The following is a 24,719-nucleotide window of genomic DNA, read 5'->3' on the forward strand; positions in this document are numbered from 1 at the left end:
TATCCTTAATATGCATGCAGGTACTTAAAAGGGACATTTCACAAAACTTTTTAAAGATTTTAAATAAGTCTTTGGTGTCCCCAGAGTACATATGTGACATTTTAGCTCAAAATACCAGAAGGATAATATATTATAGCATGTTAAAATTGCCACTTAGTAGGTGTGAGCAACGTTTTTGGGTGTGCCCTTTTAAATGCAAATAATCTGATCTCTGCACTAAATGGCAGTGCTTGGATAGTGCAGATTAAGGGGCGGTATTATCCCTTTCTGGCATCACAAGAGTATCCAAATTTCAATGACCTTTTTTTCACATGCTTGCAGAGAATGGTTTACCAAAACTAAGTTACTGAATTGTTCTTTTTCACATTTTCTAGCTTGAAAAAAGCACTTAAACATGGAAAAAGTCAGATTTTCGTGATATGTTCCCTTTAAATCTATGTAGTCTTTTGTAAATGTAATATAATAGCTCAATTTTGTTATATAGTGCAAGTCATCTAATGTTGCATATGCATCTATGTTCAACCAGTTGTCTTACTGACGTTTATTGTATTTGTCCTTTAAAGCATCAGAGGATGATGTTCATCAGCATGAAGACCACATTAAAAGACTGTGGCACTGCATCGCATTGGTGTCTCTCTTCTCAGCTCACAATGGTAGAGTGTGTGTGAAATCTGACACCAGCATGGCAAGTTAAGCGCCTGTAGCTTTAGCGTATAGTGATTGAATATTTAGTCGTAGGGAGGCGCATGGGTTTTGAAACACATGAACAGATGCGCCGGAAATAATAAAAGGACAGATTTGGATAAATAAACACATACACACAAAAACCGCAATTTACATCCTTGTACTGGACCGTATAGTTTGTACCAAATGGATCCATATTATTTTGAGAATTGTGGCATCCCTAGTATCACTGCGTAGCACCCTAAGCAATGTAAACATATGTGAAACATTCTGTTGCTGTTAACAGTATGTCAGGGACTATTTTTTCCAGCAGAAGGAAGTCTAAGGGCTCAGTCACACCAAAATCGCTTTAAACGCTTGCAAACGCAAGGCGCGACGCACTGCCTTTTTTAAAAAAGAGCAGTGCAGCGCGGCTTTTCATATTGCTAAGCAACCACCGAGTCAGCTGTCTTGTCAATCAAATATTGAAGCGTGAGCGCTCTTTTGCTGTTAACTGTCATATTAGCAGAAACTTTAAAAAGAGGGCGCTTGCTCTGACCTTGTTTGAGGATAAGAGGAGCACAAACACGCAGGAGAGAGTGAGTGAGTGGAGTCCGGTTCTTCAAAGCAACTGTAAACTTCCCTCGCCACAACGTAAGGCCCGCCTCTCCCCTCATTCGATTGGACAATGGAAGACGCGAATGACGTCAGGCGCTCCTCCGCTCTCAGCGCTCCTTCAAAAACGCGTGCGCGGCAGGCGGCAGAAAACCGCAAGGCGCTCGGCGCGCATAAACAGCGCGCAAACGCGCCCTGCCCATAGAATATCATTCAAAAAAGGCGCCTGCAACTGCCATAAACGCTTTTGGTGTGACTGAGCCCTAATGCTGTGTTTAGACCAGCCGCGGTACAGGCGTCAAGCGCGAGTGATTTCAATGTTAAGTCAATGTAAAGACACACTGACGCGCATCTGGAGGTCTCGCGGGGCAAATTAGGCATTTAGCGCAGCGCAGTAGCCACGATTCCGCCTCATTTGTGCGTCTAGTCCGTACGAATGGTGCTAATTGAGCATTGCCACAGCAAATGCGCGAGTTGAAAAATTTAAACTTTTTTTAACCAATCAGGAGCTTGCTCTAGTAGTGACGTAATTACAGGAAGCAAGTTGTAGTAGCCCCTCCCATGACGCGAATTTCTGTTTTAATGTCTCGGTGACTAGAATTTCATGCGAAGCTTTCATGCGCAAATGAAACATGTAACTTTAAACTGTTTAAGCGGCAAAGTAGGTGCGGTAGACGCAAATTTGATGCTTTAAACGCGGCTGGTGTAAACCCACGGTAAGGGGCCAATCTCACTCAAAATATTTGAAGCGTGAGCACTCTTTTGCTGTTAACTATCATATTAGCCAAAATTTTAAAAGAGGACGATTGCTCTCACCATGATCGAGGGTGAGAGGTGCACAAACACACAGGAATCCGGTTGTTCCAAGCAACTGTAAACTTTTGTCACCACAACGGACGGCCCACCTCTCCCCTCAATCGATTAGACAATGGAAGAACGCGAATGACATTGTGCACTTTTCCACTCCGAGCACTCCTTCAAAAGCGCGTGGTGCGGCAGGCGTTTGGTGCGCATAAAGCTCACTTCCCATAGAAAATCATTCAAAAAAGGTGCCTGCAGCTGCCAGAAAGGCGTTTGACGTAATCGGCCCTTATTGTGATTTTACTTGATGAAAGTTGCACTGATATATTTTTCTTTATTATTTATATTGTGTGATAACAATTTTTTAAATGTATAAGGTACTCAAAGCTAAAGGGGTAACAATGCCTTTCATCCATGACTTATTCCAGTAATAGTGTTGGCTAAGTCTAAGTTTCTTGGCTTATTAACAAGAGTGTTGCAGAAAATGACACTCAGTGGAGTATATTCAGGGACATATTGCTAATGTTTTGCCGGTAAGTCTCTTCCACTCATTCTGACAAGGCCACCCATAATTATTACTGAAAAACTAGCTAAAACTAGCTATATCTAGCTCTCATCCCTTTTCTTCACTGAGCCATGGCATATTTTAATGTACAGCAGGGAAAACAAAGCCAGGAAAGTATTTTGTATTTTGCTAGTCATGCAGTTAAGCATTTCTCTAAATGACTCCCAGTGCACATTGCTTAAAAAGTCAAGCGTTTGTCAAAGTGTCTTTGCTTCTACAAGAGCTTCTAAAATGTATTGCTATCTGTTCTAGCTAATGGGCTAACTTTAAAAAAAGGTGCGCTTGCTCTGACCTTGATCGAGAGGTGCCCCAACACAAAGGAGAGAGTATGTGAGTGCAGTCTGGTTGTTCCAAGCAATTGTAAACTTCTATCCACAAAATGAAAGGCCGTTTTCACTACAAGCACTCCTTCAAAAACGTGGTGCAGCAGGCGGCAAAAAAACCCGCAAGGTGTTAGGCACGCATAAGGCTCACTGCCCATAGAAAATCATTCAAAAAAGGCTCTTACAACTGCCATAAATGCATTTGTTGTGATTGGCCCCTTATTGTGATTTACCTTGATGAAAGTTGCAGCGCCATGTACATTTTGACAAAACCAACTAGCAAATTTATGTGTTACTACTGACTTAAGATACTGACTACGACCAAGTCAATTCAATGATGGGGTGTAAACTGTGGCTACCAATCGATAGATATTCAATAACTTACTTTTAAACACAAATTTTGGCAGATGACAACATGAGAGTGACTAAATGATGACTATTCCTTTAAAATCAGTGTGTGAGTTGTTCCCGCTCCCTGCCACTCAAGAAATTTTAGAGAGCTAGGGCATCAATTGGGATTAATGGCAACATGGAGGTTGTGTACGTGACAGTGTTCCCCTTAGGGTAAATCAGCAAAAAATTAACAAATAAATAAATTAGTAAATTATTGCCCCACCCCCTAATACTATCCTGTATATATCGCGCAACACTACTCCTGTACTCCTCTACTTCCCCACCAGCGTTTTTTTAAGTTGCCAGCCAGCACCAGCATTTTTTATGATTTTCACAGAAGTTTAATGCCTTCCAGAAAATAATTCAATAATTCAAATGAAAGAACAGACCCTCTGCTTTCTATGCTTATTTGTTCTCTTTTTATTACATGTCAAATATGAGCAGGTTTCTTCAAAAATACCAAATTTTGAGCAAAAAAAACCCCTGAGATAATTGAACATTTTTGTAAAGGATTTTTGTTAGAGATCAGATTCAGAACGATGATCAAAACATACACAGAGTTTTTACAGTTTTTGGATCAGTGTATGCTTCAGTGTTTTATAATTTGGGTAAGAGCGGCATCAAGTGGATAATAACGGAAATATGGATTGCCGTAAAAATTATTTGACGATATAACTCTTTAATGGTTTACTTAAACACGTAACATACTTTTTCTGTGTTTTTCCCATTCTCTCTATTTATCTCTGTGTTAAAACATAGCCTAATGAAATACAAGAAATAAGCAAACAAAGGTCTGGCTAACTAGGTTGTATTTAGGTTTGTATTTATTTACTAAACACTTTGCGCTGACTATATAAATGGGACTTGGACTGTAGTTCTGCCTTCCTTACTAACAAGCATTGCTTCAAAATGACTTCTTTCCTACTATGAAATAATTGCCTTATGCGGCTTTCACATAGGACGTGGTGTGCGCTGGGCTATGAAACCCATTCATTTCAAAGGCTTGCGCTGGGCGAGGGCAGTTTGTTGTTGTGTCGAGAAAAGCGCGAGCGCAGCTTGCACTCATGCCACAGTCAAAGTTCAAAATAGTTTAACTTAATAGTTTAACGCTTTGTGACAATTACCTGCGCGGCCAATAGAAACAGGGCATTCAAACAAGTGCCAAAATCAAAATGGACGAAAAGCTTAAACTCAGAATTCCCGGAGCTTTATAATACAAGTTTACGCTCATACAGAGACATCATAAGAAAAGCCGTGTCATGGAAACAAGTACCAATTCAAGTTGGCATGTCAGGTGTGTTTTAAGTCAAGTAGCTTGTTGAAGGTAGGTAGGCAGCTTAAAGTTACATGAATTGGAGACGGGGAACATCAGTCTCTGTATTCCTCATCCACTATTTAACCCAAATATAAACACTGTAGTAATTTATTGAAAACCCTGCCTACTTTGGTCTGGCCAGCAGGGCGCAAATAGCTTGGCTGCGCACACCGCGTCCTATGTGAAAGACGCATTACAAGGAAGTATCTGGTAATTTGAAACATCAGTAATGTATTCAATCACATTCACGTATTACAGATGAATGCGCTCCATCCTCAAGAATTGAATACCTCACTTTTTCTAGTCTCACTCAAACCGATGAAAAGTGAAAGTGAGTGAGGCCTTTTAGACCAAGCTAAAGAACAAGCGGTGCAATAATAGATGATTGCAATGCAACGTGTATTGATTGAGGGCAGGAGGCTAAGCCCAGCAAGACATGTACAGATGTGATTTAGCATACTGAGGAAGGAAAAGAAGGATACCAACTTTCTCCCAAGGGCTATGTCATCATTATTCCCCCCACTGTTCTCTTCATATATCAAATACTCAGGACAACACCATCCATCTCGATAGATCTTCTGCCCACTCTTTTGGTTATCAAACATCATATCATATCCCGTCCTTTAACATGCCGATTTAGTCTATTTGTTCACCCACCAAGAGAAAATTTGCCAGCTAAGAAACATAACAGCTCGTCTAAAATATCTTACATGGGCGCTGCACGAATAGTGTGGGGCAATTAGAAGACTGAAAGTGTAACTACATACCACAGCAAGACTCATTGATCCACTGTCGGCCTGTTGGTAAGATGAAACAAAGCCTGCAGAACAGACTTGTTTCAATAGATGCAGGTCTGCTGGCTCATTAGAGGTTCACAATGCAAAACTTTCATCCAGGTAAGCAGGCAGCCAGCCTGGCATAGTTACAAAGGAGAACCTACAGAAAGCATTCATGTAATTCCAGTTAGCTATCAGTGGTCACTGAATCACCAGTAACCCACCGGAAAATGTCAAGCGCATTAATAAAGCCTGCATGCTCCATGGACCTCCATTCTCATTTCTCAATAAATTGGCATTTCATTTTTATAAATGACCCTGCATGTGAAAACTGAGCTGAAGTCCTTTTTAGTGATTAACTGTTTTGTACATAAAATCATCCTAGGTAATGTAAGACCATTCTGTGAAAATTTAACCTTGATATCTATCTGATTCATATTGACTGAGTAAGGTCATGTTAAAGATTTAAAAACTTTGATGCGCCAAAATTCATAATTAGATTACAAGACTTTAGCCTGGCCATGGTCACATATTAATAAATGCTGTACAAAATTAGCACTTGTTACAATAAACCTATTTGAACCCAAAACGGAAGCGATACAATCAGGGCACTTTGCAGTTCGGGCAGCCCGCCGCAGCTGGGAAACCCTATCGCCTTAACTAGGTCGTCCAAAAAAAATAATTTGCTGCACAAAAGGCCGTCAAGTGCATCTCGGAGGACGCGCTTCACACCACAAGCAGGCACGCGCGCCACACGGCCAAATGAGAGAAAGATGTGGGCCGTCACTGTCTGGAGGATGGATAGCCAGTTGATAAAACGCGTGTCTGTGAGAAATGTAAGTGGACTTATGTTTTGGGTTTATTTAGGCTTGTTATTGTATTAGTCTATAGTTCTTGCAATTTTCAAGTAAGTTAGCTGGTGATTTTTGTTGTTTAAGCAACCTGCTAGCTGGGTTGCACGTGCCTGTTGATTCGATATAATTGTTGAGCGCTCTATGTGCATTATTTACATGCTACAGTATCCTTTAAGATAATGTAATTAATAGTGGGATATAATCAGTTTTTACAATCTTTGCGCTATCTATCATCGTTCGCCAGACGTTCTACAAATCTGCTTCAGTTTGTGTTTATTAACCCTTAGTTTCACTTCATCATGCAGCTATTTTCATAAGAGGTATCTGTTAATAATCTAGTATGTGTTCATTTTCTGTCATAGTTTCTTCAAAATTAAGTTTTATTTGAGTGTTTTAAATAAAAATATTTTCATTTTCATCATGATGGGTACACCCCGCCCCTTTGATTCCCACACCAAACCCTACCACCTTAACTAACAAATTTTCTGCGGGAAACCCTGTACAAATATAGCAAACAGAAAGTAAGGCTTCTTGTAGATATTAAGCTATCGAGCTAATATGTCTATCTCAAGATTCAAGATTACTTTATTGGTCCCGAAGGAAATTCGTCTTGGACAAAAGGCTGCCACATAAAACATCCAATTATAGTACAATAACAAAACACAATACAGACACTACTACTCAATTCACACTGCATTACATCCTGAATTTAGAAGATTTACTGATAAAGGAATAAAAGAATCTATCTATCTGTGATGCAAAGGTCCATTGTTCGAATGCCTTTTTGATATAGAGATAAAAATACAAAAATGTAAGGATACAGCTTTATGCACGAATATACGTAAGATCATCCTGAAGTGGCTTGCATGTACATTTGGGAAAATCTAAGTTCCAAACCTGAAGTCATTACGGAAACGGTTATCAGTGCTACTGTTTGGCTTTGGGTCTTAATAACACGCATCCAACTTGTTTCCTCCAACTCATCCTCCTCCACCTTATTCCAGCAGGATCCTCTGTCACAGATCAGAGGAGATGCTACAGTACATCTGTTAAACAGCTGAAGGCATCTGACAGATGTTTTGAAAGGGGAGGAATGGAAACAGGGAAACAGTCAAAAGCATCCACACCCTCATACATTTGTCTATGTTAGCATTAGGCGTGAGTCACAGATGTGTAATTGCACTGCAGGGCATTCAGGGGTGCACCAGAACAAGCCACGCCCACCTTTAAACCAAGTCACAGACATGCGATAGCCTTAACCTTTTCAGATGAGTATTTGTGGCAAGTCAAAAACAAAATGTAAATGTCTTGGCAAACAAAGCGCATGCCGATCTGGATTTCCTAGAGCTGCCGTGTCGTTTTTTCAATATTAAAATACTAACCCAGCCCAAAGCGCAGAGATGATAATAAGTAGCCCATGGCATTCATGGGTGGATTTTCCCTAAAAATGTATTGTTATTACTATGGCACATTTGTCTTTGCTCGCTACTAAGATGAGAGAAACAAACTGTTTTAATAACTATCCAAAAAGTGGATTATCACAATAAGGGTGGCGAAACTGCTGGTGCTGGAAACTTGTAGCTAGTGGTCAAAAATTGACATACAACAGGTAAATATATCATAACAATATCATAAATGTCAGCTTTTTGATTTGGAACCAACTTTGCTGTCCTTCCTTAATATTTACAGGAATACACCACCGTTTTTCAATATTTTACTATGTTCTTACCTCAACTTAAATGAATTAATTCATAACTATATTTTTTAATGCGTGCAATTTAAATCTTTGTACAGTACTTCTTGAATGTGTTAGCATTTAGCCTAGCCCCTATGGCTCCAAACAAAAGTTTTATTTTGTGCCACCATACTTACTCATGTAAGTACTCATGTAACAGTCTTTAAATAGGAAAAAAAACATGGAAGTGTGTGGTGGCTTCTAAATTCATCCCTGTTTGGATCCTAAGGAATGAATGGGGCTAGGCTAAATGCTAACACATTCACGACACGCTGTTCAAAGATTAAGTGTACGCATTGAAAAATGATAGGTATGTATTAATTAATCCAAGTTGAGGTAAGAACATAGTAAAATATTGAAAAACTGTGGTGTTTTCCTTTAAGAACACAACACATGTAATTGATTGTCTAATCTATATTCTTATATCTATATAAGTTTATACTCTAAAAACGCTGGGTTGTTTTAACCCATTAATCAAATGTAAACATTTTCTTAATTTAACCCAGGTTTGTCCCTTTTTGACCCACCTATGGATTAAACATAACTCAGCATTTGTATAGTTTATAGTGAGTGAAATAAGCTTTGTTTGCTTTAGGAATGTATTAGATATCATAGAGTCGCAGACTGCATTGCATCTGCTAAAAATCGAGCTGTGCCCTGCGGTTTCAAGCTGGGGATGCCGAACACAGATGCTGTAAAAAACAAAGGCAGAAGATGCTCTATGGAGAAACTGGAATCAGACTGAATTTCATTTCCTTTAGCAATGGGTCTCACTTTGAAGTTGCAACAGAAGAGGAGCTCTCTAAGGTGCTACTATGAGTTTATGCATCTTCTGTATCTCTCGTCCTCTTGTTCTCTTACATCAACATACAGACTTGCTTGTATTCAGAGCATGAGCTCTTGTAAAGCATCTGCAGTAGTTCTGTTTATGACTAAAACAAGCTGATCTATTCTTACCGTTGAGCCTTTCAATTCCACCACCCTCCTTCACACAACCTGTAACCCCTGACTGAGCACTCCACCAACACTTACTCGACTTTTGGAAAACAGAATAAAAGATGCCAGATAATTCAAAACTTGCCATTTGCAAGATTTGATTTTATTTACTTGGAATTGACTGGAGAGTAAAAAGTAGGAGATGCTGGCAAAATGAAGCCAATAGCTAAATAGCTAGCTATTGTGGTCTAGGTGACATCAGCTAAAATGTAAAGTCGTTTAGGCCCTGTCCACACAAACGCAGGTATTTAAAAAAAAAAAAAAAGCTTTTTCTATGTTGTTTGGGTGCTCGTCCACACGCAATGCTGTATCAGGTCAATGAAATAGCCTTTTTCAAAACTCCTGTTAGTGTAAAGACTAGAGGTAGACCGATTAATCAGTTTTGCCTATTAATCGGCACTGATAGTTCATTGGTGGAACAATCGGCTATCTGCAAAAAATACATGTGCATCCGTGCATCCGTTGCTTCATATCATTATAAAGTCATTAATTTGCTGACTAGGTGCTGCATTAGCAGAGAAACAACAGCAGGAACCAACGTTTGTAAGCAAGGCTGAAAGGACAATAATATTAGTAGTACCTCAAACAGTTAGTACTATTGGTCTACCTCTAGTAAAAACTTTCAGAAACCCTGGTTGCAGTGTTGTCATGCAGCCAGTGAAACTGGAGATTTTGGCTTGCAACTAGGGCTGTCACGATTCTGAAATTTTGCTGACAGTTAATTGTCTAATAAATTGTGCCAATTATGACGAACGATTGCCTGTTTTAGGACTTTGACGGTTATCATGATTAATTGTCTGTTTTATTGCTTTTACATTTAATTCTCATACATTTTTTTTGTTCATGAAATAATTTTCACACATTGTTGTGATTATTTAAATTAAATATTTTGCTAGTTTTACCTGGCAGTAAATATTACTACACACAACACATAATTAAAAGTAATTATTTAATAAATATATCTTTCAAAAACTGAAAATTCAAAGTTTTCCACTGTATTGAATGGCTTTGCAATATATTACATTACACTATCAGTTAAGGAGTGCCATCTAATAATACGGTCCCATTTATACTAGCGCTGCAGCTCCCCCTTGTGTTTTTTAAAGGATGTGCAATCATTGTGGTGATTTGAAATCATCGCGATGAGGTCAAACAATTCCAATGAGACAATTATTCAATCATTGTTGACAGCCCTACTTGCATGTAAGAGTATGCCCTGTTATCTTCTTTGTTTACATGAGACGAGTTTGTGCAATGGCTGGCGTAGCCAAAATACTGTTGCTAATAATTTTTTAGGCTTCTGATTGGCCCACATGGCTTTACAGTTAGGGTTATCTTGTCACTTGTTGGTTGGCATGCTCTTGACAGTGCTTCTTAGCATGTTTTGTGTTTTAATTATAAACTATCGATACATCATGATACTTCGTTTGACAATACTGTTATGACTCTCAAAAAAGGCAATACCGATATTTTAGAAATAAAAATCATACAAGATTCAGGGCAGTTGTTTTGTTTGGAGTTTACATCTCGAACACTAGGTAGCATTTTTCTTATCTCTGAACTTAAAACTGTAACAGGAAGTACTAGCAAATGGGCATGCCACCATTTTTTGCATATGGTGGTGTGTCCTCAATGACAGCTTTTCTAAAATTATATCCTATTATATTCCTAAAATAGGAAATATCCCAATATATTGCATCATGTATCGCAACACATGTACTTATCATATGTATCACAAGATTCTTGCCGATACACAGCCCTAGTTTTCATGTGGATCAAGATTTTTTTAAAACCTGCTTATGTGGACAAGATTTTTTTAAATGGAGGAAAAACTCTGTTTATAAAAACACTCATGTACTTGTTTGCTGACAAGCAATTTAACCAAGTCATTCACTTCAGTCCAGCATAGCATCATGTTAATCATGACCTATCAACTTCCAGGTGGACCCACTCAAAAAATACCTCTTTGTACATCAGTTAAGTTAAGCAATCTAAAGAGCAGATCTAACGGAGTCTACGTGTCTAGAAAACCATTTACACTCCTTAATTCAATAGAAGAACGTCTGATAAGAGACAGACCTTTGCAGAATCCGGATGCGTTACCATAACATCACTAAATCACCCATTATACGCACTAAGAAAGGAAAGAGCTGCATCATTCTGTTACTCTGGAGTCCATTCAAAGTGTGCTCATGCATAATGTAAACAGTCGTATACCAGCAGACCAGATATGAGCAAAAGAAAATGTGAGGTGTACAAACAAGCACTCAGACATGTGCATGCCGTGTAAAGAGAAACTATTTTGAATTTCACAGCTGAATGCCCTGCAGATTTTGATGTGATTACATTTAATCATCCAGGGATTTTCCACACAAGGGAAATGGGAAAGTCATTTTTCCAAAGAATTTCTGAAGTCTTCCGAAAAGTCTTTTTTAATGTTAACCGAAATTACCTCTTTGATCAAAACAAACAGCTGATGGAGAAATGATACCGAACTTAATCTCATAATATATCATATTAAAGCATAAAATACTTTACATTTACAGATGTGAAGTTTATGGATTTTTTTCTGTTTACAGAAGACAGCAAAGTGCCATGTGCACAGAAAACACTGCTGATTTGTGCAATACTCATAGCCACAAGGTATATAAAATATGTTTTTTGTTTATGAGACAAGTGCATAACCAGAACCACAAAAGCAAACAGCCCCCTATACTGAGACCAGCTCACGGATGCTGTGCGACACAAAACACTTCACTTATTTCAGTCCAAGAATGGCTGAGCAAAAAACGGAAAAGGGATTTTTAAAGCAGCCGCTCCAGTCCATTGTGTACAAGTCACACCCTGATTATTACAAAGGAAATGACATCGTTCTTCAGTATCATAGCTTAGACGGCAGCCCACTGATTGGCCTTTGCCCCTGTGCTATTGTGGTTTCAGCTGCTGGGACCTCTTGTCCGTCCATCTGGATAACAATGGGGTGCAGACTTATACCGCAGACCCCAAAACAGACGGTACCCACTCTGGACATTCAAAAAGACCCATTCAGCTGTCATGCACATCCAGTCCAATACCAACGGTGAACGGGACAGGTGATTAAAAAGGGTGGCACAGAAAAGTTGCGTTTAGGAGCTTACAGTTATTTTGGAACAAAACTTGTGCAATGATTATTATAACTTTTAATGGCCTAACCAATCCGTTTCACAGCTTTTAAATTTACAGGATTTTAAATACAGCCACATTTTTTGGGTGTACTTGATGAATTAGGCAATAATTAGACTGTTCACCATTAAAATGTTGTCAGGTAACTTTAAAAATGTGTTTCATGCTGTAAAATACAAATTGAAGATAATGAATTTATTACATCAGTTTGCAAAAAGTCATTTTTAAAGGTCAGATCAGATAAAAACAATACCAACAACAATGTAACAGCTGCACAGTTATCCTTTTTACGATGCATTGTGTGCAAATCAAACAGTCTGGTTTTTGTTTTAGGATTAACTAGTCTTTATTTACAAGAAGTGTGCTAAGACAGTAGTGACCACTTTCAGTGACTACATTGCTACCATACTAATAAGAAAATTCGTCTTTGCATCAAAATCTAATTCAAAATACTCAAAAATAAAGTCAAAATTTCAGTCAATAATGAGAAATAATTTCTCTATTGGTAGTGCACTTCGTTAGCAGCGCAAAAAGTCATGGGTTCGAATCCCACATACTAATAAAGCACTGCACTTTGTATAAAAGCGTCTGCTAAAGGCATAATAAGCTTTTAATAATATTGTTTATAATAATACATATGTCATCTGACAGTAAGTAACACTTTAGTTGTCTTGTACTCGTATTATATTTCAGTGAGGACACTGACAAACTCTTGATAGTGTACGGCCTAAGCATTATGGATCGATAACAATCCTTTACTGTAAAACATTTCTGTTAGATATCACAGGCCTTTCATTCAAGTCTTACATAATTTCACATTAGTTTACATTAGTCTAACAAAAGCACATTTTTCTCACGTAAGCAAGCGTTTAAAGATAAACAAAATGCACGTTGAAGAAACCGAAGCTGTGCTTGAAAAAAGCGTAAAATTCGTATTTTTACTAAAGACAAACACAATGGGACGTTTTATGATGTGTGCTCAGAAACATCTGGGTCCAATCGCACTGACATGTTTGTGTTGCCAGTTTACAAAAAGCTACCACTTTGGTATTGTATTTGTCACCACTTAATACCCATAATACACCAATATATAGGTAGAAAAAGCTACAAATCTGCATTTTCACCACAGAAATAGACTTGATAAATCCAGATATCCGAGATATGGACAAGCTATCTTCAATCACTTCAGCCCTATCCTGTGAAATCCCACAAGCTATTAATAATGCATGTTAAATGTCGTTGTAGAGCACAGATTGCCCATAGAGACTTACCGAATGGAAGGATACTACAATGAGTGCTCGTGCCTCCTTTTGTGTAATCCAAAGGAAATGTGAGGGGAATTTTTTCAGATGATTCTACATCAGAACAAGATCGTCCAGCTCCCCACGATGACCCTCGATCAGATGCACGTGGAGTGAAGCTCCTTAAACGGTCGTAAATTTTTGAAGAGGATGGTAAGAAACGGACGGGTTTGTGATAATCTCTGCGCGTGTGGACGGCAGCAGTCACTAGCGCATAAACTGCGCTCCTCCCGCGGCTCCACCTTCTAGCCCCGCCCTCTCGACGCACCCATTGGCGCAACCAAGCCTATATGCAAATTACTCTTCCCGCTGATGTTCAAGTCTTACTATTATTAAAAATTTATCATAAATATTTTATATTAAACATGAGAGGAATTCGTAGTTATTGCCTTTTGGGTTGTATTCTGTCTGAAAAAAAAAACAGTACTAAGATACCATATTTGTGTACTACTGTATTTATATGATTTTTAAATAGTGTATAAGTTAGATTTCACAGTACTGGTATTGTACATTTTTTACATTGTTTTTATAAATGCTTCAAAAGTTAGGGGTCTCGTTGCAAATATAAAATACATTATTACACTGCTTGACGTGCAGCTAATACAGAAATGCTTATGTCACTTATTTTTTAATGATGATAAATTGTGCCAGGATTTATGCTCATCTAACACAAAATAAATTGCAACGTTGACTTAAAGCAACACATTTGTAATTTGTATCCTATGATTTATATCAGTGGTTTTCAAACTGGGGGCCCCGGGCCACAAGATGGTGCCAGGGGGGCCCCAGTTTTATGACATTTTATGAAATACATAAATTTTTCATGAATTCTGTGTAATTAAACCTAAAAAAATAAGGCTACTAACCAAAAGCACTACTTTTTTGTATAATTTAATGTTTTTTTTTTTATTAAAATGTTGAGTTTTAGAAAAGTTTTTTGTCACAAATTTTCTTTAGGGGGGCCGCAAAGGAATGCACCGTACACCAGGGGGGCCACGCGTTGAAAAAGTTTGGGAACCACTGATTTATATAATGCATCACAGAGAAACATTTTGAGATTTAATCTGCTCCTTTGTTTTCAATGTTTTGAAAAAAGCTTGCCGATAGTAATTGAAGACATTCACAAAACAACTTTTACACTTGATACACTTAAACAAATAAATGGGAATATATTTTAATGATTTACAGTATAATTTACATATACACAGTTGCAGTGCACAAAATCTTACCCTTATTATGTTAACTTATTCAAGTATAAAAATAAGCCACAGACACGGTTTAACATCAAACATGTTAATTTTCTGAGTGACAAAATGGTCAAAAATAAACACTGTAGTAAGAATAATACAAGCATAAAACACCTGTCAGTCTTTGGCTGTAATGCAGTGAAGAGCATATACAGTTTTATCATGGTACTTCATAGTCCGTGTACTACCTGTTGGACCTAAGCCTGGGTGCATCTTTTCTGTCTCTGATGGTTATAGGAATTGTAAATATCAAGAAACATTTTTCGGCAAGTGATGCGGGCCTTCAGCTTGGAACAGATGAGGAATGATCCAGCCATTTTACGGTGTAGTGAATAAGACTCTTCTGGAGGGGGTGTTAGGCGGTGTCGAAGCATTACGGGGATCAGACTCTGTATGCGCTGTGTGGTGTTCTGGTTGCCAAAGTCAAACGCATCAGGAGAAGCGAACGCTTCGCCGAGGATCATGACAGCCTCGACGTGTGCATCCTCGAATGCCTACGGAGAAGATGACAGTTGTTGTAAACCATAATGAAATTAAAAGCTTTGAAGTATGTGTAGCATGTAATAGCAAAGAAAAAGAAGTAGATAGAAAATATGCAAAATATTACAAGCTAACCTTGGCTTCAAAACCAGTGAGGAACTTTAGGTCCTTGGATTTCTGCAAGACGGTCGCTTTGTCTCCGATTGAAGCAGCATGCACCACCTTGAATAGGAATAGTTACTGTATAATAACATATCAAATACACAGGTTCAGGCAGGCTACAGAAAACGGTTTGAGTGGACCTTTATGATAATATTGTTAAAGATTTACCTTAGATCTTTAATAAATAATACTCTTTAAACATTCAACATAATGTTCAACATTGTTCTACAGTTCCACCCTGAATTGTTTATGAAGCCACATATTTACATCTGCACTTATCTATACTGAGTAGTATGTACGCCATAGTATAGTATATCAGTTTTATATTACTGGTTTACACTTAAAGTCACGTCTTATGAAAACTCTACTACAATGTGTCATGTGCAAGTATTCACAGCATACGCACCTCTATATAATCGTCTGTGAATGACGCTGGGAAGTCTCGACAGGCTCCAAAGTCCAACAGATATATCTGTTATAATCAAAAGTGTGCATACTGTTTTAATAGGAAGAACTAGATGGAGCGTAGAAAGATAACAAAGGGACATAAAATTGAGAGTTGAGAGTGTAAAAGAACCTAAAGAAAAGATCAATAACAGTGGTGTTATCAGTACCCTGGTTTCCACTAAACATTTGTGCAAAATTTTAGCATTATTTTCTAAATGCCAATAAAAAACTATTAAAAAATGATGGCATTTTCATTAACCGATGCTATGAGACTAAAGCAACGTGTGTGTTCGACCAGTCTTTTTAAGTAGGTTGCATCACTGCGCCATCATGTTTGCAATGTCTCCAGGGGTGCTTTCAATTTAATTAAATGTTATTAACATTTGCCATGTTGTTAACTCATTCCCGCCAGCTTTTTTTAAAAGTTGCCCGCCAGCATTTTTTGTGATTTTCACCAAATGCTTTCCAGGAAAATCTTCTAAAAATATATAAACATACAAATATATCAAATGAAAGAGCAGACCCTCTGCTTTTAAACAAACGGAAAAAAACTTTTCATCCTATCTATATTTTTTCTCTGATAATGAATTCTTAAATATGGATATTTTTCTTAAAAAATACAAAATTTTCAGCAAAAGCTGAAATAATTGCATTTTTGTGAAGGAATTTTGTTATAGATCAGATTCAGAATGATTATCAAAACATACACAGAGTGTAAATTAAATTAATTAATTATTTTTGCTTCATTTTTTATAAATTGGGTAAGTGCGCCTTCTAGTGGAAAATCATGGTATTACAGATAACCATTAAAACTCTTTAGGAACAAGTTTTTTCATGCAAATGTTTTCTCTTAATTGACGAGATAACTTGTCAATGGCGGGGAAAGAGTCAAAAGTACACATGATTGTGTGCTAGTAAATGCAAAAGTACAATATTGCCATGAAAGACAATATGCTGTACACTTTGTAGGGCTGTCCTCGACTAAGGATTTACATATTCGAATCAGAATTGTCGAATCCTTTCATAGTCGACCGATAGTCAAATCATCTATGTGTGTGTGTGTGTGTGTGTGCATGGGTTGGGAGGGGGTCAGACCAGGTACAAATTGATAACTTTTATCAACTTTTATTAAGGTAAAATGTAAGGCAACATTTGTTTAATTATTCCTCATAACATTTTAAAGCCACGATCTACAGAACATCACACAAAAAACATTTTGATAACTAAAACTAAAAATATAACAAAGGTGGTCCTGCCTTGGAAACCTCGGCTAATTCAGTGTTTTTATTTAATTTGGAGATTAAGCGCGTCAAAGCAGTCATGACCAAAAAAACGACAAATGACAAATAATTTGTGATTGTTACTGCAAATTATAAAAACTAAGCTTTATATACAATTCATAAAAACACTGAAATTAATGATTTTATAGACACTACGGGTTATTATTTAGCACAGAAATACCTGCTTGCTTTCACTTTGATCATCTCCATTCATTGTAGATACAGAAACAACTGATGATATTATTTATTTCAGGAATCTCTTTTCTATCATTTGAAAGTGAACACTGACGCGAATATTAAATCACAAGAAAGACCGTCGTGTCAGGCATAAATATAGGTTCGGTGCAGATATTTTCCGTTTCATCGCCGAAATTAAAAAAAAACGGCTTACCTGTTTTGTAGTTTAACTTTTGACAAGATAACCACTATGTTCTAAATACATTTTAAAAACTTATACCCGTCAAAAACATCCGTTTTTTTAATGTTTAGTTTTATGAACTTCTAAATATGAGACGAAGCGCACCTAGCACGTTCGGCTAAATTGCATGCGCAAACATGGCCAGGACGCAATAGCACAACATCGATAGAACGAAAAACAATCCAAAATGTACAGACTTAAATTAGATCAGAATTTACGTTTATAATAAATACATTTTTTTTTTATAAAATAAGGTCAGAAGTAACAAAGTGCAGAACAAATGTGCAAAATGCATGAAGAGTACGGAAACAAAACACAAGCCAAATAGATAAATCAGATAACCCAGAGTGATTTATAAATAAAATAAAATAAAGAAATTATTAAAAGAATGAACGTATAGCCAAAATTGCCAGCTTTTTCTTTTAAATGTAGAAACAAAGAGGCAATGGTTTATTAACATATGAACCTCTTATGGACGTGTAGCCCGGTCACAGGGGTTGCTGGATTTATTAACGCATTTTAAAAATATTTATTGAAAGCTGATACTTCACATATTATTTGCAGAATTATAATAATATGCTGTATATTAATATATTGGGAGAAAGCTGTTATGTGATATCAGATAATGTGTGCACCCATATGGCCAAAATTAAAGGATCCTCATTTCATAACACATCTGCGACGATTCGACTGTGAGATTGGTAGTCGAATCAGGCTTCTACTATCGATGCATCGAATCTTCGACTATTCGGGGTCACCCCTAACACTTTGCTATTTGCACAGTTGTCAATCGGCAGGGACTGTCGCAAAGAAAAGGTGAGTCTATCCAGAGCCCCCCCCCCCCCCCCAAGTCATTCTTAACGGTTGACGATTGCCTCTTTTACTGGAAGGTGTGACTTCTTTGCTAGAGTGGCCATATTGACCATTGTGATCTCTCCCAAACCGTGCCATATTTAAAGAATCATCATGTGACATTTACCCACGTCAGGTGACCTTTAAATGCGAAAACATTGCACTATTGCATTTTTGCGATATATTCCTTTTACGAATTGCCTGAAAAACCACCTTACCTGAGCATCATAACATTTTTGCAATATATAGGAGTTTTGCAAAATCGATGCGTTTTCATTTAGTGCATTTTCAATTTACCATTTCAATTGGAAGGGCAATGAAACGTGTCTATTGTCTTGGTGGTTCCTTACCTTGTTTTGTTCACTATTATAGAAGAAGTTGGCCCAGTTGGGGTCTGTCTGCATGAAGCGAAACTCAAACAACTCTCTCAGACACAACTGCAGGATGTTATAGCATATCTAAAAAATAAAATGTATCTTAGTACCACAGATACAAGAGGAAATACATATACATTATTTATATATAATTTATTTACTCAAAATTTAAATGGGGAAAACATGGTTAAAATAACAAAAAAAAGATGCAGTGTTTTCCGATCTTCAATACTGCAGTAAAAAAAGAAATTCAAATTCACTTTTCAACAACAAAATACTAAAGGAACTATTTTATGAAAAAATCTATATTCATCTTTTAGATTTGCTGTTGGGTGACTTTATGTCCCTCCTGAGGTTTGCTCCAAACCATGACAAATATTTTTGTAGCTTAATAGATCATTTTTGGTAACAATACAACAAAATGAGAAATAATGAGAATGATGAGGTTTTTTTTACTATAATGCAAAAGGTAAAAAAATCAAGGATAAGTAACAGTAATGACCTAAATCTTAATTCTTTCTTTTTGACTTTAATTCACCTCATTTCTAGTCTCCTGATCCAGATCGACACAACGATCCAAAGGAACTCCATTAACAAGCTCCATAGTAAGCACTCGACGTGCTGAAAGTTCATCAAAGACCTCAGGGACAACAAACACTGGATCTCCTTTAAGATAACTCCTGTAAAGGGCAGAATAAAATACATTTATAGTAGACGTTATTTATGGCAAACATTATTTATTCAATAACTCTGACTTAAATGAGACACCAGACCAAAACAATCATTAACTAAAAGAGCACCTGAAGCGTTTCGCACAGTCCGCCTCTCTCCTGTAGTCGCACTCCCACGCCAGCTCCTTCTGAAGTACCTCGAGACTGCTGTCAGCAAACAAACCTGTGAGAACAAAACACAAGCAAATGATATGAATGACTCAATGTCTGTACTGCGATTTTGTTCAAAACTTCTGTATTAAAATCAAAGTACTCACCATCAGGTAAAACAACACTCATCTTTAAAACTGCCATGAGATTGTCGATGTCACTGTGAATGCTCTCAGCAACGCCCGGGTACTACACAAGATCATATCATTAATCGCAGAGCAGTTTTACTGTACGTTAATACACTTTACATTTAAGTGTACATTGCAAAACAGCCAAAATTTGTTTAGGTCAAGCATTTGTCATCAAGACAGTACCTGTATCTTCATAGCAACTTCTCTTCCATCCAGCAACACTCCATGATGCACTTGGCCAATGGATGCTGCAGCAAAGGGTTTTTCCTCAAATGATGATAGTTTCTCCTTCCAATTGGACCCTAACTCCTCCTCAAGTACTTTCTGTATAAGGCACAGCATCAATACATCAGTCACAAAGATCTAAAGTGAACTAACAACATCTGACATCACTACCAGGGCCACTAACAAAGAGTTTTCTCCAGAGCTATATAATAGTACACTAGCATTATTCAGCCCAGTGGCGCCCCACAGTGGCTGGGGGGCAAAATGTCCACCTATTATACAAGCTGACACCAGAACAGCATTTCTCTGATTTATACAAGATGTAATAAGAAACAAGTGCACAGTAATAAACAAGTAATAGAGCTAAAATATTACTTACATTCATTTGCCAGGATGGCATGAAGTCTGCACTTTGTCGAACCCTCTCGAATATTTTCTGTAGTTGTGGGCTAATGAAGCTGTTGTCTATTAAAGACATCACATACATCATGTAATAAAAAATTATGACAGTTCATCCAACTCTATCAATAATTTTTTTATATTGGAAATGCTGTGTATAATATTTTGTGACAGGTCAGATCTCTAAATGGATTAGTTTAATTTATTTCACTAAATTAAATTCTGTACCCTGAATGCTCAGCATCTGTCCGATCTTGAGGGCCGCTCCTCTAACCTTACACAATGTGTCCACTATTCTCTCTGCATTGGCCTCTGACAGAAGCGGAGAGTCTAAAAGAGCCTTCATTTCTTAAAGAGAAAGACAACAGAACTTTACCAAAAATGCTAAATAATCATTTTAATATGGATGATCTGTAAACCATTTTAGCAAACAGACCAAGCCACATGATTTAGACACCAGAGCATGTGCTACCTGAACGTTTTCCCCCAAAAGACTGTTTTGCCACCTCAGCAATGGCTCCAATGCTAAGTCCAATAGCTAAACCTACATAAAAACACAGCAGTGTTACTGTAGTTGGGACAATAAATGCAATATTTTACTGAGAAGTAATTAAAAAACACAGATGCAAAATCCCTCTAAGTGCGTCTGACACACTTTCTGGTAAAAAAAGCAATTTTTTTTCAAGGTCTTATGTTTAGGTTCAGTTTCACTTTAATGAAAACGTTATTCAGCAGTAATCGAAATGCCTTATTTTCACAAATATCACTTTAGTCTTTTCATTGGTATTTAACAAATTAGTTTTTTTGCCAAGTACATGCAAACATTTTAAAAAATGTCTCGTCACTCTTTACCATCTTTTTTTTTCTTATAAATGTAAAAGGCAAAAAAATGTTGTCAATATCCTAGTATATTCGATTAACCTACTTCAACAAAGTAAAAATCTGTATGAATACTGTTGTTCATCCAGTTCTTCTTCCATGCACTGGACTGGAATCTGAAATCTTCCAGCTAACCAGTATTTCTGAATAAGGCCCGGGATTAGGCGGATTTGAAGTGGAAGTATTCGGTCATTATCACTATCTCAGTTTTGACGAAGGTTGCTTTTAGAGGCTTTTGCATCTGAGCTTTTCAATTGTACTCTTATTGCAATAGACATGTCCACTAATCCATAATTATGTTTTTTGCACTTTATAGAATTCGTAATGTTTAATTAGTAAACTACGGAATTACAAACCCCCAAAATTGGCAAGACGACTAATCCGTGTAGCAGGAACCTTCCGTTCTTTGGCTTGATCGCTAAGCTGCAAACCAACAAGAAAAACTAAGGTTATAAAAGTTGCACATGTTAAAAATAGCATTTATCTCCTTAAGAATATACACTATTACACAGACAACTTAAATATTTTTGAAGACAGATTTTTAAAAATATATTCCTTAACTCCTTCCCCACCATTGACGAGTTAACTCGTCAATTAAGAGAAAACGCTTCCCTCATACCTGTCAACATTTGGTTTTCCAAATCCGGGAGATCTCTGAGGGGGGTTGTGGCAGTGTTGCAAAGAGTGATTGCATTCCTTTTTATAGCACTAAAATGATATCATATAATACGTGTAATAATTATATCATTACAATAAGTAACCCTAACCAGCGAACTACAGTAAGACGGACAATTTAATATAGCCTAACTCTAATACGTATTACGATTTTATGCACACGACGGAGCCATGGAGGCATTTACCTCCAGTTGTCACCACTAATATGGCAGCGTTGTTAACCCACAATCCAGCAGCAAACGTGAGGTCTAGTTATTCAACTTCCCCCGTTTACCTGCGCAGATATCAACAGTGCAACCGAGTTGTAGGTTGCGGTCAAAAATTGGTTCAAAATTGTATGATGTCTCTATTGTGTGAGTAGGATTCCTTTCATACGAGATCTGGCAACCGGACAACCTTGGAATAATGTATTGATGAGATTTTTTATATAATGAGGTAGGGCCGTTTAAATTACGGTGTTTTCTGGAAGAAATAACAAAAGGGGAGGGGGGCGGGAGATAGGTGTGAAATACGGGAGACTCCCGAGAAAAACAGGAGTGTTGACAGGTATGGCTTCCCTGCCATTGACAACTTTTTCCAGCAATCTGTATTTCCACTTATCCACCTGGTAGCGCAGCTTCCCAACTTATAAAACCCGGAAGTATCCCCGGCTTAGGGCAAACAGTTAAAACCCTGTTTATGTTTTGATAATCGCTCTGAATCTGATCTCTATCAAAAGTCTTTCACAAAAATGCAATTCTCTCAGCTTTTTGCTCAAAATGTTGTATTTTTGAAAAAAAAAACTACTCATATTTGAGACATGATAAAAAGAGAACAAACAAAGGTAGAATGAAATGGGTTTTTTTTAAGCAGAGGGTCTGTTCTTTCATTTGATATATTATATGTTTATATATTTAAAGAAGAACATTTTCTGGAAGGCATTAAACTTTTGTAAAAAAAAAAACAAACATAAAAAATGCTGGCGCTGGCAGTGGGAACTTTTTATAAAAACGCTAGCGGGGAAAGAGTTAATGCCATCAGATAAATTTGGACATAATTTCAATATTAAAACTGCAACACAAACCATTTAACGTCAGTCCCAGTTTTATTTTTCTCACCTTTTGTCGTACAGGTCTGGAAATGCTCTTTTTTGCCTCCCTTGCCTTTTTTATGTCCTCAGGGCTTAACCCGGCCACCACAGAGTCATGAACAAACCTAACAGGGTGATGAGACATTGACACATGCAAAAATCGAGTGTTTTGACCAGGCCAGCCAGTTCCTTTGACTGTCCCAGTAGACGAACCACTGGGCATCTCTGATGTCTCTGCAACATCAATGCCATCTGTGCTGGAGATGTCTGGAGGCAGCTCAGAGCCCACCACCCACTTGGCTGCTTCATCCTGTTCCATCTCCTCCCAATTGTAAGTATCAGGGAACCCTTGAGTCTTGGGTATCTGATTATACCAATAACATTAAAACATTAGAAAACTCCTGGCCTTGATATTTTTAAATATACAGAGATGTAAACGAGGTTTTACCAACCACGTCTGCCTGCATGACAGTGCCCATCGCACCCTCGACCACCGCTTTGATCCCTGCACCAAAGGTTGAGTTGCAGGCCATTAGCCTCAGCTGTTCACCCTGGGTGGTGGCAAATGCAGTGCCCACCCTGCCAGCGCCCCTCAACACCTGCAGCACTTCTGCCAATGTCACTGAAAAAAATCACACGAGTGCATGTCTTATTAAAACAAGTCGTAAAATGTTTCATGTTCATTTTCCATATAATAAAATATTTTTAACCTAAGATAATAAATTTTTTAAAATATAATTACAATAGTATACTTGTATATGAGCATTGCACATTGTTGGTAATAAGCGCTACAATTGTTCATGTTTATTTTTTTGTGACACTAATTTTACTTTAATAATATAACCAATCAAATAATGTTATACTTTCTTGTCACTGTAATACATATGCATTCATTTACATTAAACGTATTATTTTTCAAGGACAGTCTGTGTTATTAACTATGATGTATACTTAAAACAGATATATATTAGAGTGTTCATCTCATATACAACCACAATAAAAATATTGTTACATATCGCAATAATATATACAAGTTATGATTGTATGGCATGGACACATAGATTTCAACACACGTGTTTCTTTTAGTTTTAGGAATCACTGAAGCAGTGTATTTCCTCTATAATTTCTTATAATAATTAATTATATTAATAAAACTCACTCGTGTTAATAGATTTGATGCTTTGAGTCTCAGCTTGTCAGTGTCCTTTCCACTCCATACAACTCTGCGTGTTTTGCAACTACTACCGGACACGGAAGAGCTTTGAAGGTTGACAACACACGTAGCCAATCAAATGGAAAAATACAAAAACCAACCAATCATGAGCGAGAACCAACCATGGGTCCTCGTGGCTGAATCTTATGATAGACGGATGCTCTAGTGCAATCGGACTTGGCCCAGGGCGTTCCTGATGAATCTCAGTGGCCAGTAGTAACGGTGTACTGGGATAGTTTTCAAACACACGTGTGATTATTAGTGTAGTATGCGGCGCTGCGCAGACCGATCGAAGTACGACATACAAGTGCCGCGAGAGCAATTGGAAAGCTGTGCTCTCGCGGTACTTTGATGTTTTATGCCAGTCAGTCCGCGCAGCGTGTAGTTATATACCCGAGGATGTAAGGATGCAAGGATGTAAGTGACTTTCATTTGGTTTTCCAAATGAACTGGTAGTATCATATTAATTTAATTACATTTATTTTAAT

General features: G+C 37.5%; 2 protein-coding genes across 3 annotated transcripts in view; both read right to left on the reverse strand.

Annotated features, from left to right (window-relative positions):
* The window catches only part of numbl (NUMB like endocytic adaptor protein), a 62,404-nt gene extending 48,662 nt beyond the window's left edge, over window positions 1-13,742 (reverse strand). Inside the window, exons 1-2 of one of the 2 annotated variants that reach the window (XM_055196072.2) lie at window positions 13,470-13,742; window positions 7,203-7,372 (exon numbers count right to left, since the gene is read on the reverse strand). The gene's annotated coding sequence lies outside the window, so the exon portion shown is untranslated. The remainder of the gene's footprint in view (window positions 1-7,202; window positions 7,373-13,469) is intronic. The other variant, XM_055196070.2, reaches the window with a different exon arrangement.
* Window positions 13,743-14,657: 915 nt separating this feature from the next.
* Window positions 14,658-24,321, reverse strand: coq8b (coenzyme Q8B). Its single transcript, XM_055196074.2, has 15 exons — window positions 24,178-24,321; window positions 23,471-23,640; window positions 23,047-23,382; window positions 21,631-21,697; window positions 20,868-20,939; window positions 20,624-20,743; window positions 20,376-20,461; window positions 19,955-20,095; window positions 19,748-19,829; window positions 19,560-19,653; window positions 19,298-19,439; window positions 18,736-18,843; window positions 15,795-15,860; window positions 15,362-15,448; window positions 14,658-15,240 (listed from the first exon to the last, which is right to left on the reverse strand). Coding segments are annotated over exons 1-15 (1,869 nt in total). The 5' UTR covers window positions 24,179-24,321; the 3' UTR covers window positions 14,658-14,943.
* Window positions 24,322-24,719: the final 398 nt, after the last annotated feature.

The sequence above is a fragment of the Misgurnus anguillicaudatus genome, chromosome 24 (genome assembly GCF_027580225.2).
Source record: "Misgurnus anguillicaudatus chromosome 24, ASM2758022v2, whole genome shotgun sequence".
Classification (NCBI taxonomy): Eukaryota; Metazoa; Chordata; class Actinopteri; order Cypriniformes; family Cobitidae; genus Misgurnus; species Misgurnus anguillicaudatus.

What these genes read in the sequence shown, in the direction of transcription:
- coq8b (XM_055196074.2), bottom strand. An exon ending in AAGTTGCTATGAAGATACAG is followed by an intron (nt 19,830 to 19,954) that starts GTACTGTCTTGA and finishes GATCTTGTGTAG; the next exon opens with TACCCGGGCGTTGCTGAGAG. An exon ending in GAGTGTTGTTTTACCTGATG is followed by an intron (nt 19,654 to 19,747) that starts GTGAGTACTTTG and finishes TTGTTCTCACAG; the next exon opens with GTTTGTTTGCTGACAGCAGT.